The 16,409-nt window shown below is 43.7% G+C and overlaps 1 protein-coding gene across 10 annotated transcripts in view; it reads right to left on the reverse strand.

The window, feature by feature from the left end:
- The window catches only part of LOC106605316 (myocyte-specific enhancer factor 2D homolog), a 73,399-nt gene continuing 56,990 nt past the window's right edge, over positions 1-16,409 (reverse strand). For 4 of the 10 annotated variants that reach the window (XM_014200799.3, XM_045718437.2, XM_045718440.2 and 1 more), the window contains 7 exons: positions 13,260-13,438; positions 12,540-12,569; positions 10,678-10,789; positions 10,148-10,346; positions 8,908-8,976; positions 6,601-6,651; positions 1-3,646 (listed from right to left, as the gene is read on the reverse strand). In XM_014200799.3, coding sequence (XP_014056274.1) covers positions 3,223-3,646; positions 6,601-6,651; positions 8,908-8,976; positions 10,148-10,346; positions 10,678-10,789; positions 12,540-12,569; positions 13,260-13,438 — 1,064 coding nt within the window. In that variant the 3' untranslated portion in view covers positions 1-3,222. The remainder of the gene's footprint in view (positions 3,647-6,600; positions 6,652-8,907; positions 8,977-10,147; positions 10,347-10,677; positions 10,790-12,539; positions 12,570-13,259; positions 13,439-16,409) is intronic. The other 6 variants (XM_045718443.2, XM_045718444.2, XM_045718438.2 and 3 more) reach the window with 5 other exon arrangements.

The raw sequence follows: 16,409 nt of genomic DNA on the forward strand, positions 1-16,409 counted from the left end.
TAGAATTTGTAATAACATCAGTGCATACTTTATTTATGAAAATATACACAAATTGTATATCATTCTCCAAAAACAACAAAAAAGTTCATTTTGTTTACAACAAAAAGCAGACTAGCCGAACACAATATATTAGCTATAATTGTACTTTTTTCTTCAATTTCTATTTTATTTCTGTGTGATGTATATTCTTATTGATATTACATTTCATATTTATTTCCTATAATATGATTCATTCTTTTTTTGTGTTACGCCCATGCATTGACATCTTTGTGTCTGGTCAGAAATAAATTAAATGTTTTCTTGTCCTCACTTTACTATGTGTAGACTAAGTTTTGTACATTTGACAAAAGATTGCAGCATTGAACTGGTCAGTATACCACCTTTCATGATCTCACATGTACTAATATTACTACAGCGGTTTTGTTTTACGTCATAAATCGTGCAATTTTAGTACACCCTTTGAAGAAAAAAAACAAAAAATGAAAACAAAACAAAAATATATTTATATATAATAAAATAAAATTCAAATAAAACAAGATTCCTAACCTACACAAAACCGCAAAAAATAAAAATTGCCTTTTCTATATCATCATTACAATTACCATCGATGGTCACAATAATGATAATATTAACATTAATAATAGCAATTATCATAGAACAATTATAATAAAAACAGACAATAGAACTGTCACCGGCACAAATTAACACTGGAAAGTGAGATTCTCGAAACATCATTCATTATACATGGGGAATATGGGGGCGCAGGTTAACTATTGTCATGACGATTGTCTTTTCATTTGTGATTACAGTGACCCTTAGTGTTGTTCTGAGATAATGTCAGGGCTTTATACAACACCTCGATTGGCCAGCATCCAGAGTATTAACCAACCCCATCGTCTGCTTCCGCTAGTCACCATTTCGTCTAGGTATGAAACATCGCTTCATGGCATGTAGCCCTATTCAAGACATAGCTACCATTATTATAAAAAAAACAAAGAAACATCAGGGTCAACGTTTGTTCAAAGCCCAGGACACAACAGTCTTACAGTCTAAGGGAAGGTGAATATGCCGGCAGGCGTGATCGCTCTCTCTCTCTCTCTCTCTCTCTCTCTCTCTCTCTCTCTCTCTCTCTCTGCCATCCACCTCTAGACGATCATCTAGACTCCTGACGAGTCAGGCTGCACAATCCCTACGGCAACAACTACAACGATATAAAACGATAAAGAGCCAATGGGAGGTCATTTGAACCTGTTCTGGATAGAGTGCAGAGTATATGTGAGTATGGTGTTTGAGTGTGTGGAGCAATGAGGCGTTTTGGCAGAAAATTGATAGTGGCAAGGGTCAAATGAGCGTGAGATGGACTTGTCTTAAGTCACTGGTAGGGAGCAGTCGAGTTTACACCACGGTTCAATGAGCGAAATGCTGTAATTAATTCATGTGGCCATGGAACTCTCCTCTAACAGAAAGCACAGGGGATACTTGTCTGGCTAATGTGTGTAAATGTGTTTGTGTGTTGAATGAGTTTGACGTGCCTGAGGACATGCAGACATGACTGTCCCTTTCTGGAGGACACCTGGCTTTTAAAGAGAGGGGGGCATTTTGGGGGCTTGGGGGGAGGAAGGGGTTAAAGTGCGCTCCGTCAGAGTACTAACCACTGCTCACTCAAACAGTCCAATCCATTGCTACTTCCTTTTCTGTCCCTCTAGCACCCTCACTTTGCTTTGCAACCTAGTACACTTATGTACACACACATAAATAGAAAGACAGATCACCGGGAATCAACACATTAGCTTTTAGGGATATCCTGCTGAACATATGTGAACATATATTTCTATATACAATCCCTGTCGTCTATCGTTTTCTCTGCATCGTATGCAGTTCATCACTTACTCTCAAAATCTGCTATCGCTGCTGTTTAAATATATATTTATATGCTCTATATGTTTACCCTCAAAGAACGATGTCTCTGCCATACAAAAGCCATACAGAAGGAAACAGAACAAATTGCTTATATATACAGTTCTTCACTTTTTCTCCCAGTTTACATCTCCTATTCAGAGCCTTCTGAAACACAGGCATTGTTTAACAAAAATACTTTTTGTATGTGAGTGTGGATGGATTTGAGCGTGGGGAAAAACCGAAAAGTCAAGAAGGTAGTAAAAAAAAACAACACAAATAGAGCATTTGAAATAAATATCACAGAACAGGAAACACACGCAGCATCTGAAGTTGATCTGTAGGTATCTGTAGCATGTGTCATAGAGCTAGTGCAGCCCTTCCCTGATAAAACAGTATTTGACCTAGATAAGGTATCGATGTTTCAGATTAAAACAGCTATTTGCATGGTCCTGATTAAATACCTGGCTAAAACTAAACAAAACAAGGATCGTCCACTTTAGAAGAGTAAATCCTGTCTTATAAAATGGATAGCTAATCAGTTTGACTCAGTGAATTTTGGGTTCTCAAATCTAAAACAGAAATGTTAATAGAAATGTAAAGATGGTTGATGGACAACAGTCAGACAGAGAGAGGACGTAATACTACAAAAAGAACAGTTAAAATCTCATTCACCAATCTCATACTCTTTACAAAAACACCAAAAGCTGGATATAACAGTGCCACTGAGCAGATACAAAGAAGTGGATTCATTTTGGTTGTTCTACTGTTTCTCAACAGAGCAGTGCAGCTGGACTAGAGACCTACTGTGGATAAAAGACAGGAGGATACCAGGTGTGTATTATGTAATGTAGAGGGTGAAGAGAAAACCCAGCAAAGCCTATAGTTAGTCAATAGTCAGTCAGTTTTCTAGCTGCTCTCTCTCTCCCTTCAAAACGAAAAGTAGACAGAGCCAGCTTGAACAAAAGAGAACTCAATTCATTCCAATCCTAATCTTGTCCAACACACTATGTTGACATGTAATCCCTGGTTCGGTGTCTCTGCCCAAATAGAGGGTGTTTGTGTGAGAATGTGTGTGTGTGTGTGTGTGTGTAGTACAATATAGTGTAAAACAGTATGCAGCTTGTGTGTCAACGCATACATTTGTGAGAGAAAGAGTGTGTGTAAGAGTGTAAGAGCATGCGCAAATGGGTGTGTCCTGTGCATGTGTGTGTGTTTGGTGGAGGCATGTGTGTGAGGTCAGCATTTACTGTACATACGGTAAAAGGGTGGGGGATGGTGGGGGAGAGGGGGCATCTCTCCCCTCCACTCTCTTGTTCTACACATCTATGTGACCCAGGTGTCCAGTCTCATTCTCTTCACGTTGGCCCCCTCATGCTCCTGCTGCTCCTGAGTGGACGAGGGCCTCAGGAGCCCCATGGCAGAGGAGGCCCCTCCCTGGTGGTGGAAGTCCTGGGCCCGCCCCTGGGCCCCATCGTCCCGGTCACCCTCGTAGGAACTGCCGTTGCTGCTCAGGCTGCCGACGGGCGAGCGGCCCTGCAGGGTGGACGGCTCCAGGCGCAGGGCCCCGGGGTACTGGCCTGACATAGGGGCCCCTGTGATGGTCACTAGGCCCGCTCCTCCGCCACCCCCAGCTGTGGAGCACGGGGTGCTGCGGTCGCGGTTGGGCGACACGGGCTCCGACTTGATGCTGATGTTGGGGTTGGTGTTAATCGTCAGCATGGTGCCCTGGGGTAAGTGGCCAACCGGCCTGGAGGGACCGAGAAAAGAGAGAAAGAAATGGTGAGACGTGTGCTGACATCTGCTGGTGAGACGTGTGCTGACATCTGCTGGTCAGCCAGGGTAACTGCAACACTACTTACAAACACATATATCCACATCACCATGAACATCACTTTAAATACAGGAGCCCAGAGAGGGACCTGCTAACCAGCACACAGTGTAGTAAGCGCTGATGGAACATAGAGTCAACACCTCCACACACTAGGTGGAGGGGGGGGGATCCTAGATGACAAATGTGCCAGCAAATTGAGTAGCGGAAAAACAAACAGAACCTTGCAGAGGAAAAGAATGTAATTGTTTATGGGAGTGGTAGATAAGTGTCCCTTCTATGAACTGCGTAGGTCTTCAATTCTATGTGCCGTGCTCTGTGTTCCACCCTACTGTTCATACACACCCTGGGCTGACAGCTCATGTTTTTGCTAATTGCTAACGACAGGTAATGTTTCACTGCTAAATGTTTTAGGGAACACTATGTCATGACACAGCTTTTAAAAGCGACTATAGGTTGATGGACTGAGGTTAGACACACGAACAGAGACGCAAACAGACTGGATGAAAAGGCCACACGGAAGTGCACGGTCCACAAGCCATGCAGACGGACTCTGGATTCCGAAAGACCACTCCCATGCCTTGTGCCATGTGTCCACAGTCATTTATCTTTAGCATTTAGTAACTCATGCAATTGTACCCAGACATCTCCAACTTCACACCCCGCCAACAAGTCCCATCTGTAAATTCACACAGCCCTCAGCACCCTCCCCCTCTCTCCCACACCACTCCCCTCGATTGGAAAAGCCAACTCACTTGAATCACTTCACCCTTAAATCAGGTCGCCCTTAAATCAGGTCCAACGCAGCCGTTTTTATCTCAATATCAAATCGTTTCTGGCTAACAATTAAATACCTTACTGTGACTGTTTTCAATTAAAATTGCCAAAAATAAAAAAAAATTGCTTCTTAGCAAAGAGCAATTTCTCATGAGTGTGGAGTGGAAAACTGAAAACTAGCTGTTATTGGCAGAGAGGTTTGGATGTCACCAGGCGGTAAATTAGTGAATAGACCAATAAAAAAAAGATATTCACCAGGCAGGCAAAAACTCCATCCCACAAAAACAGGCAGCCATTTTTCCCAAAAGTATTTTCAAACAGCTCTTACACTAAAAGGGCCTTTTCACAGTATTATTCCATCCTCAGTGTGGAAATATACAGTGAGCTCCAAAAGTATTCTGCCAGTGACTCATTTTGTGTTGTTTTGGCTCTGTACTCCAGCACTTTGGACTTGAAATGATACTATGAGGTTAAACTGTCAAGCTTTGATTTGAGCGTATTTTCATCCATATCGGGTGAACCGTGTATAAATTACAGCACTTTTTGTCCCCCCATTTTAGGGGACCAAAAGTATTGGCACAAATAAGAATAGAATATATTTCTAAACACTCCTACATTCATGTGAATGCTACCATGATTACGGATAGTCCTGAATGAATCATGAATAATGATGAGTGAGAAAGTTACAAATATCATATCCCCAAGACATGCTAACCTCTCACCATTACAATAACAGGGGAGGTTAGCATTCTTCGCGGGGTATGATATTTGTGTGTCTAACTTTCTCAGTGATCATTATTCACGATTCATTTAGAATTAACCCTAATCATGGTAGCATCCCCATTAATGTAGAAGTGTTTAGAAATGTATTATATTCTTATTTACAATAAAAGTGACTCCAAAATGATTGGTCACAAAATAAGGTGAAACCACAAAAACAATGATGTAATCATTGCATGCTAGGAATATGGGACCAAATACTCAAATTTTGAGTACACATAAGTGAATTTGTCCCAATACTTTTGGTCCCATATAATGGTGGGACTATGTACAAAAAGTGCTGTAATTTCTAAACGGTTCACCAGATATGGTGAAAATGCCCTCAAATTAAAGCTGACAGTCTGCATTTTGTCATTGTATCATTTCAAATCCAAAGTGCTGGAGTAAAGAGCCAAAACAACAAACAAAATAAATCACTGTCCAAATACTTTTTTTGCTCACTGTACATAACACACAGGTAAATCATGTTTTTGACTGCACTGGGCCTTTAAGCTAGTGTACTTATAGGGCACAATGGACCCATTCATATTATTTTATATATTCACAATTGCACAATAAAAGATGCAAGAACGTGATTCTTTACCCTACAACACACACACATACTCTCGCTCATGTGCACACTCACTCCCTAAACCCTTGACTGTGTTACTCTGCCTCTATGTGCCACTTTATCAAGTGTAAGCCCGTCATTATGGACTTGTACAGGTTGATGGATTATAGTGCTACAAGGGTCCTGTTGCTATGGAGAATAATACGGTCAGAGTCAGCAGGCTGGTGACAGTGATGAAGGCTCGCTCTTCAGGCTAGCTCAGAGCGCTAACACAGCTAGCGCAGTCAGAAGCACACGGTTACAGTACAGTACAGTATAGCGCCATTTCCCAAAACCTGGTCCAGAAGGACCATTGTGTGCACAGTTTTCACATGAAACCAATCTCTCAATAAATGAGCTTAAACTGAGTTGATAGTGAGTTTCATGGATGATTATTACCAGTAGCTTCTGTTGAATAATTATTGGATCTGGTTTTAAATGAAAACCAGCATGCATGGGGGTCCTCAAAGACCAGGTTTGGGAAACAGTGCCATGCTGTGTGGCTAGTTATACACTGAAGATAGAAGAGGCTGGTGGGAGGAGCTATGGGAAGATGGGCTCATTGTAATGTCTGGAATGGAATGAATGGAACGGTATCAAACACGTCAAACATTTGGAAACCACATGTTAGACTCAGTTCCATTTATGCCATTCCACCCATTACAATGAGCTCATCCTCCTATAGCTCACCCCACCAGCCTCCTCTGACTGAGGAGATATACAGTACCAGCAGAGACCCTCTTCCCTGCCAAATAGCAAGTTTGATTGAGAGGCCATGCTGTAAAGGGAGGGTAAAAAAGAAAGTTTGAGAAACTAACACAGGGAGGGTGATTCAGAAACCTGCTCTCCATTAATGTACATAACAGACAGCCCAAAAACTTGGCAGAGATAGAAAATACTTATTATAAACATGACTAAATCACTCTACATTCAAACTTAGTCAAACATTGGGTATTCATTTACTAAATAAAATGTAATTATAGGCTCATCATTTTGAATTTATTGACCAAGACATCAATGTAGTCCCTAAATAAATGTTATTTTATTGATTCTATTATTTTTCCCTTTCCTGCAATGTAGGGTAATCAAGCTGGAGTGGATGTGTTGACACAATGATTCCCTATCCTGTCGCCTGTGCAAACAAACAACTATTCCTTGAGGAGAAAGGAGCTTTCTCTGAACTAAATAGGATATTATGTGCACAGCACACAAATCAGCAGTGTGTACACAAACTATTCATTACTGTGTACATTGTAAAACATGGGTAATGTAGACACATAAAGGTAAGCTTTTCCCTGAACAAAACTGGAGACAGAGAGAGACAGACGCAGAGAGAGAGACAGACGCAGAGAGAGAGACAGACGCAGAGAGAGAGACAGACGCAGAGAGAGAGACAGACGCAGAGAGAGAGACAGACGCAGAGAGAGAGATATATTGAAAGGAAGAGACACAGACAGAGTGAGTTAATAGTGATAGACAGATAGCAACATACTGAGGTAGTGAGTTGTGTGTGTGTGTGTGTGTGTGTGTGTGTGTGTGTGTGTGTGTGTGTGTGTGTGTGTGTGTGTGTATATATGTGTGTGCACCATTTCTCCAATGCAAAAGGACATGTCCTTAATGCAAGGACAGACAGACATGTTCCCTAAACAGGAACCATTTCTCCAAAACCCCTTAAAACTCCTCAATTCAGACCCTTTCTCTCCTGAATGCATCAGCTGGGTTCCTCAAACACAGAGACCAACACATCCTGCAAGGCGCAAGGCAGCAATTGACGTGTGGAAAACGATTCAATAAACAAGTCACCGCGGGAAGGCTAGCGGGATGCCCTTGACACAGCATTAACATTTAGATTGGTGTGCTAGTCAACAGGTGCACGCTAGTTGCAGTGAGTCTTTACAGGAGGCTCTGGAATGATTGGCCACTCAGTGCAAGAGAAGGAAGTGGAGAAAAAAAACCCCGGCAGAAATCATTTCCCCCTTGCTTCCCACGGCGGGTAACCAGGGCTGACAGAGAACGCGAGGCTTGCAGTGAAAAACCGTCAATCACCTTTGATTGGAAGTGTCTGCTCACTGCAGCTACCGTGCAAGGGAATAAATAACAAAAACAGTGGGACTGTACGTATAGCCTATGTAATCAAACGCTTGTGTGAGAGAACAAATCGTGGGTGGAACATGCTCTTCAGGGCAAAATGAGAACGGTTTGATCAAGTGCCTTACTTTGAAGAAGCAGTTTCACTGATCTATATGAAGTATGGATGAGTGAAATCTGACTATTGATCTTACTGTCAGGCCATCCAAGTGAGAGAGATTAATAGACCTGTGCTTCAAGACAAAAAAAGGAGGACTACACTACTCATTCTTGGTGTGTGTCAATGCTGTCCTGTGAGACTGACACACACAGCGTTGGGCGGCTGCCATATTCCTGCATATTTCTCTCTTTGGTTCCAACACTCAAAGCCTCAGAAACAAGCTATAAAAGAAGGAGGAAAGACGCAGATCTGGGTTCGATACATGGCTGTGTCGCAGCCGGCCGGGAGACCCATGAGGCGGCGTACAATTGGCCCAGCGTCGTCCGGGTTAGGGGTGGGTTTGGCCGGCCGGGATGTCCTTGTCCCATCGCGCTCTAGCGACTCCTGTGGCGAGCTGGGCGCATGCACGCGGACACAGTCACCAGGTGTTTCCTGTGACACATTGGTGCGGCTGGCTTCCGGGTTTATCGAGCAGTGTGTCAAGAAGCAGTGCGGCTTGGCGCGTTGTGTTTCAGAGAACGCATGGTTCTCGACCTTCGCCTCTCCTGAGACCATATGGGAGTTGCAGCGATAGGACAAGACTAACTACCAATTGGATATCATGAAATTGGGGAGAAAAAGGGGAAACAAATAAATAATGTTTTACAGTGTAAGTTACATGAAATCTAAACTGTTATTCCTTCATTATGTTCTTATGAATTGAACCCAACCTGAGAGCCGCACAAACTTAATTTGATACGGCATGACGATAACCACACATGTAGCGCTAGATGCTAATTCGTTCACCTCAGGTTAGCAGCGAAATTGGAGATGCAGTTAGCCATCTCCCCGTTCTGTTTCTCTGCGCCCCACATGCTGTGGACAAGAGGGGGAGAACAAACAGGCGGTTACATACAGCTACCCCGCGGCTAGCCTAGCCGCCACAATCACAGAAACCTGCATTTGGCTCTAACAATGCTAGTAACGAGACAAAGCTGACGGCTAATGACGGTCACTAGCTAGCATTAGCCTACAGCAGGTGGTCAATGCACACCTAAACCTAAAGCGCTCTTGGATCCACGTGGGGAGATGTTAATTAAGGGAGAGGGAGTTTAGGTCAGCCTCTCAGACATCCTCAAACTGAAAGTGGAGGTACATGCATACCAGAGGTGGTTGGTGGGAAGAGTTATAGGATGACGGCTCATTATAATGGCTAGAATGGAATCAATGAAACGGAGACAAACGTGGTTTTCCATATGTTTGATATATTCCATTCCAGCCATTACAATGAGCCTGTCCTCCTATAGCTCCTCCCACCAGCCTCCTCTGATGCATACTATACTATAGCAAGTGGATACCAGTGACGGTCTGAGGTGTTCACAGTTTGGGTCTGTTTTGTAGCTAGCAACCATGCTATGCTGCTCTTGAGGAAAAATGCCTAATTTCATGTCAAAGATGCAACGGCTTTAGTAAGTCAGACTTGCTGATGAAATTGTGTGCAGACAGTAAGTGCATGTGTGTTTACGGGTCTATGGGCTATAGAACAGGTAAGTACAGAGGGATAGTCTGTATGGTATGGGTGAGGAGTTACTACTCAATGATTGGTCACATAGTATGGGGAAAGTTTTGGGTTAATTCCCTTTAACTGAAGGACGCAGATATCGGTTTAGGGCAGTGCTATTCAAACTTTTTCAGCGGGGACCCAATTCTTTCAGCTTTATTTTCTGGTGACCCCATTTTTTCCCCAATGAATTTCCCCCCTCCCAACTCAAATCTAACGACACAATGTTAAAATCGAATGACACAACCTTCAATGAATTGCATTTTCTGCTCTTATTAACATGAAAAGAAACCAATAAATACATTTACTTAATACTTGTTTTTGTATATTGTTTCATACAATAATCTGTACTCTCAACTGTATTATTATAATTTTTTTAAATATGGGGGGGCCCACTAGGGGTCATGACCCCGACTTTGAATACCACTGGTTTAGGGTGCAGCTAGCTACACTTATACAATAGGGTGACCGGGGAAGTGTACTTACACCAAGTTACTGAGTGACGCCAAACTGATCTGTTGTTGTTGTTGTTGCTGCTGCTGCTGTTGTTGTTGCTGCTGCTGTTGTTGCTGCTGCTGCTGGGATACTGCTGGTTGCTGTTGCCAGGTGGACATGTTGCTAGGCAGCAGCCCTGATGGCGTGAATGTCTGGAGCGCTGTGAGATCTGCACTTGTCAGCTGGTACTCTGAGGGGGAGGGAGGGGAAGAGAGGGAGGGCGAGAGAGGGAGAGAGAAAGAAATACTCACACATTGATCAAAGTGAATATGCATAGGATTCACTTACAGTGGTAAATTGTGTTCTTTTCTGCCTTTGCCAATTTGGGTAATTACAGAGCAGACTGACAAAAAGAGAATAACTGAATAAACTAATCGAAAGTATTCACCATTGTGTTTGTCACCCACTGGTCCTAATACACTTGCTTTAAGACATACTACAGACATACAGTGTGTGTCCAATTCCCATATTCTGCTAGCTTTGCCCGTGAGCAGCGAGTACCTTTTTCCTCTTTTACTCACCAGTGTTGTAGGCCGTCTGCATGGCGGAGAAGGGGGCTAGGAGACTGGGCGTCGCCACGGAAACCACTGGCGTGGACAGGTTCCCTTGAGAACCACCTAACCGCTGAGCATTCTGGGAAGACAGAGGACACAGGAAAGACGCTTGAACAGCAGGACACAGGAAGTAAAGACTTATTTTAAACCAAAAGGTTTGTGCCCATGCAGTACCATGACATTCACTAACAGTATCAAATAGAAACGAAGGCGGGAACATCCTGGCCTGTACGGTTCATGACTTCTCTATGACACGGAAACACCAACATTCACGGCCACGTGAAAGAACAGTTGGTGGAGGTGTTAGGAAGTGTTCCACTCAAATGGAGAATCATGCGGATTGATTGAGAGGCATGCATCGGGCAGAACAATCAGAGTGAGCGACAAAGTGATTGTGTTTGTGTGCGTGTTGGTGCGTGGTGATAAGTGTGTGAGTCGGGGCTCAGACGCTCCAGGGGTGGAGGTCATTGTGCCATTGGTGTCACCTCTTAAACAGTTTGTCCTAGTCAATGGATACACACACTCCAGAGAGTACTGTAGCCTATACACAATGACCTCCTGTCCAACCCGACATGGATTACACACACATGGAGTTGACCCATGCACATGCCAAGATGCATACAATGCATTCACAGAGAGCTTTACCTCCATTTTGGATTTACCACACATAGTCAAAAGTTTGGACACACCTACTCATTCAAGGGTTTATTTTTTACCATTTTCTACATTGTAGAATAACAGTGAATACATCAGAACTATTAAATAACACATATGGAAGTATGTAGTGAGCAAAACAGTTTTAAACAAATCAAAATATATTTGAGATTATTCAAAGTAGCCACCCTTTGCCTTGATGATGGCTTTGCATTTTATCAACCAGCTTCATGATGTAGTTACCTGGAATGCATTTCAATTAACAGGTGTGCCTTGTTAAAAGTTCATTTGTGGAATTTCTTGCCTTCTTAATGCGTTTGAGCCAATCAGTTGTGTTGTGACAAGGTAGGGGTGGTATACAGAAGACAGCCCTATTTGGAAATAGACAAGAACATATTATGGTGTTGACACAGTCTGTGATTTATTTAGAATTAAAAAAAAAAAAGGCACACTTAACCAGCATGGCTACCACAGCATTTCTGCAGCGTTACGCCATCCCATCTGGTTCGAGTTTAGTGGGACTATCATTTGTTTTTCAACAGTACAATGACCCAAAACACACCTCCAGGCTGTGTAAGGGCTATTTGACCAAGAAGGTGAGTGATTGAGTGCTGCATCAGATGACCTGGCCTCCACAATCACCCGATCTCAACCCAATTGAGATGGTTTGGGATGAGTTGGACCGCAGAGTGAAGGAAAAGCAGCCAACAAGTGCTCAGCATATGTGGGAACTCCAAGACTGTTGGAAAAGCATTCCTCATGAAGCTGGTTGAGAGAATGCCAAGAGTGTGCAAAGCTGTCATCAAGGCAAACGGTGGCTACTTTGAAGAACCTAAAATATATTTTGATTTGTTTAACACTTTTTTGGTTACTACATGATTCCATGTGCTATTTTATAGTTTTGATGCCTTCATTATTATTCTACAATGTAGAAAAATGTTAAAAATAAAGAAAAACTCTGGAATGAGTAGGTGTCCAAACTTTTGACTGGTACTGTACATTGTACTGTGCTCTTATTCGACTAATACTACACTGTAAATACTGTATACTAATTATCTACTAATATACCAGTACGACAGTATACCACGACAGTATACCAGTATGACACTCATGCCTGTGAGACCACAGTGTTGACACAGCAACCACAGTCAAGTCTAGGAGGAGTTTCTATTCACCTCACTCACCAACTCCAGCTCCTCATCGGTCTGCAGGGGGCAGTAGGACAGAGAACACGGGTTACAGCTCTGTACTAACCTGCTGATCCAGGATCAGCCCCCAATCCTAACCTTAACCATTGGGCTCATTAAGGGAAAATGCAAAACTGAACTCAGATCAGCGTCTGGGGGGGGGTATTTCACCACACACTCACGAAAATATCAAATTCAGAACGGCAATTATGACGAGATGCATGGATGCATTTTGATGTCAATCCTTCTTTAGCACAGTCTAAAGCCGCACTCAGTGCGTGCCAAAATCAACCTTTGAATTTAATCTTACTATAATTGCTGTCCTATTAATTGTTCAATTGCTTTATAAACTAATAATGACTCAGCATCTGTTTTGTAGAAAAATTTGAGCTTCCGAGTGACACCACTCTGAGAAACAAAACTTTGTTGTTACTGTAGACATCCCAACCTCCTAAAATGTGTTGAGTTGAGTCACAAGACACAATAATAAATAAATACCTCTCATACTTCAACCGCTTACAAATCAAACAGCATACGCTTCGTTTTGGTATTAAATGTTTATCTCAGAAGGAATAGAGATTCATAAAGATTCATCACCCCATTGTTTTGTGACTGGCAGGACACCAATGAAGCATTTATCAATGTGAGAAAACAACAGACTCAGTTTTGGCCAGTAGGGCTCCCGTAGTGGATCTCTCTGTGGCTCACCAGCTGCATCAGGCTCTTGCCGCTCTGGGAGGTGATGACCCGGAGATCAGGCTTGCGGCTGTTCACCATCTGAGGGCTGGGCGGAGGTGAAGACTTGGCCAGGACTACTTTCCCCAGGCTGTTGCCGTTGGAGATGGAGAGGAGGCCGGGGGAGGCCCTGGCACTGATGTAGCCGTTCGCTGGTTGAGAGGGAGACGGAGAGGAGATATTAATATGGTGTTAAGGAATGGATGGAGTGTTTGTGTGGTGTGTGTATGCCTATCACTTACTGTAGGACAACTGTAACGCTGTGAATATTAGTATGAATCCGTAAACATTACTCGTTTGACCCTTTCACGCATTACACTAACACTACTGACAAAACCTAATACCTTTTCACTACAGGAGCAATGTCACTCCTATGTCAACCCTACGGCATCCCTATGTCAACATTCAGACAGTCCCCTTCAGGTTACGTCATGTGACACATCCCTAAGAGAAACAACCTTTTGTTATTACTCAAGACATTCCAACCTCCTAATGTGTTGTTGTCTCATAAGACACAATTTAAAAAAAACGAATAAATGCCTCTAATATTTTAATTAGTTTACAAATCAAACGGCGTACGCTTCGTTTTGGTTTCACTCATTATGAAGGTCTATCCATCGAATGGCTCAATGGTGAGCAGTGTTAATCTGGGACAGCATCAAGCTACTCAGACAACAGCATTCCTTCTTGCCATGGGACAGACCGTCAGCCTGATTTCCCCTTACTTGGTTAAAAGGAGCCGTTGACAAAGAAAGACAGGCTCACTGTGTGGATAGGGGAGCGGGGGACTTTCCAAGCACTGTCAGGAACACAACCAGGCAAACACAGACAGTAGACACACACAGACAGAGAGAGAGCGATATATACAAAGAGACATGCACACATACTGTGGGCAGGCACACAGTCAGACGCACAACTACGCACGCACACTCCCTAGAGCTGGGCAGGGTTCTGCGATAGCAGATAAAAGTTGCTCCATGACGTGTCCCAGATGCTACCAGCATGTGACACCGTTTCATCTCAGTCACACATACTTCATCTCAGTCACACATACTTCAGTTCAGCACACACACACACACACACACACACACACACACACACACACACACACACACACACACACACACACACACACACACACACACACACACACACACACGGGTGGCAAGGACAGAATGATGTTTGCGCCAGACTCATTTGTGTCAGCAGTATCAGTAACACACTACTTCCATCAAACATACAAATACATAACAGTTACCATAATTTTGCTCGCGCCATTCACAACTGGATAGAGAACTCTGGGCAGCCAGTGAAGGTTACTTTGTACTGAGGTGTTTTGGGATGGGAATATTTTGCCTCGGCTGTATTTTGCCTCGGCTGGGGCTCACACGTGAGTGTGAGCCGTGAGCCACAGCCGAGGCAAAAGTGGAACAGGGCGAACAGGGCTTTTTGCGTTGTACCTGACCTAGCAGACAGACACTCGCTCAGTCCTTCCTCTAAGAAACTGGACGCTCACTCATCTACCCCAGCAACAGAGGGAGATGAAGGAGGAGAAAGAACATGTGTTAGTCGGATGTTGGCCCCAGGCCCTGGGCTCTTTGAACAACAGGGCTCTAGTGTGTAAGAATTCACACTCATTATGTGTCTGTGTGAAGGTTGATCCATGCATGTGTTTGTGTAAGTACATCTTCATGTATGGTTCTAAGTGTTTATGTGTCGTATGTATGCATCAACATATGCGTTTTAGTGTATACCTGTGAGTGTGTGTGTGCTCTCTCTCCCAGGCTCTACTCCTATTACCCAGTGCCGGGCGTGGGAATCTCAGGAATGCCGGGTGACGTCAATGGTGACATTCCCTGAGCCCAGAGCCTGGGTCTGTGTTCAACAGCTGAGAACGACAGAGCGAGGGGGAGGAGGACGGGATGTGGAGGGAGGAGGGGGAAGAGAGAGAGAGACAGCGGGCTAGCAGGGTGAGTCACTTGAGCTGCGTCTTGGGACCAACGCACTGTTTACTGCACTGGAGGGTTACTGAGACAACCCCGGTTTAGAGAGAGAAAGGCATCGTGACTACTGTGGTCCATGTTCCATGACTTTGTGACTTGGGTCCGATTCTGAAACTTGAGATAGGATTGTGTAACTCATTTTCATACGAGTCTTTCATTGATATCAATGTGAAAGCCGAACCTATGCTCACAAAAGATTTGTTGCTTAGTGCCTTAGTCACAAATAGAAAAACATATTCTTCTCTATACAATAATACAGCCATTCACTTTTGGGGAAGATGTTGTAGCACAATATCTGATAATATTGTCATCTACCGATGACTGTATGCCTTGAGGAATTAAATTAGAAGTGAGGCTCTGGCCGGTGTCAAAGTCACCTCTGAGGAGACGGCTCTGCCAAGACAAGGTACAGTTTGAACCACGGGGGATTGGAGTGTGTGTGTGTGTGGAAGGGGGGGGGGACATGGGGCAACAGCTGCGATAGAGGGAGAGAAGGACAGAGAGAGGGAGGGAGAAAGCGGGGTCAGGGGAGACAGAAGAAGGGGGGGGTGAGGAGACGGTGAAGATGCTAGGCCAGAGTGTTCATGTCATTCAGGTCTCTCTCTACACCTCTCTTTCTCCCTTTTTTCCTCAGTCTTTCATTCTCTCTCGTTCTCTTTCCCATCAACCCCCTGGGCTATTTACAAGCGGCTTTCCTGTGACCCTCAGCTGTCGCTGGCCAACAGGTGTGTGTGTGTGTGTATGTATGTGTGTGTTTGAGTACATGAGTGCCAGTGTCAGTGTTTGTGGCGGTTGCCATCAACCAGCTATCCTGACATATTTTTCTCTTCCATCAAACAGTGGAGTCTGTCCCAAAGTGTAATCCATACACCTTTTATGCTTTACTATAACCCACAACTCCCATCACGTCAAGGAAAGCCATGAATGGTAAAAAATAACAAGCTAATAATCGATTGTCACAGCTACAGTGGGGGAAAAAAGTATTTGATCCCCTGCTGATTTTGTACGTTTGCCCACTGACAAAGAAAGGATCAGTCTATAATTGTAATGGTAGGTTTATTTGAACAGTGAGAGACAGAATAACAACAAAAATATCCAGAAAAACGCATGTCAAAAATGT

This window comes from Salmo salar, chromosome 05 (assembly GCF_965601325.2).
Source record: "Salmo salar chromosome 05, fSalSal1, whole genome shotgun sequence".
Lineage (NCBI taxonomy): Eukaryota > Metazoa > Chordata > Actinopteri > Salmoniformes > Salmonidae > Salmo > Salmo salar.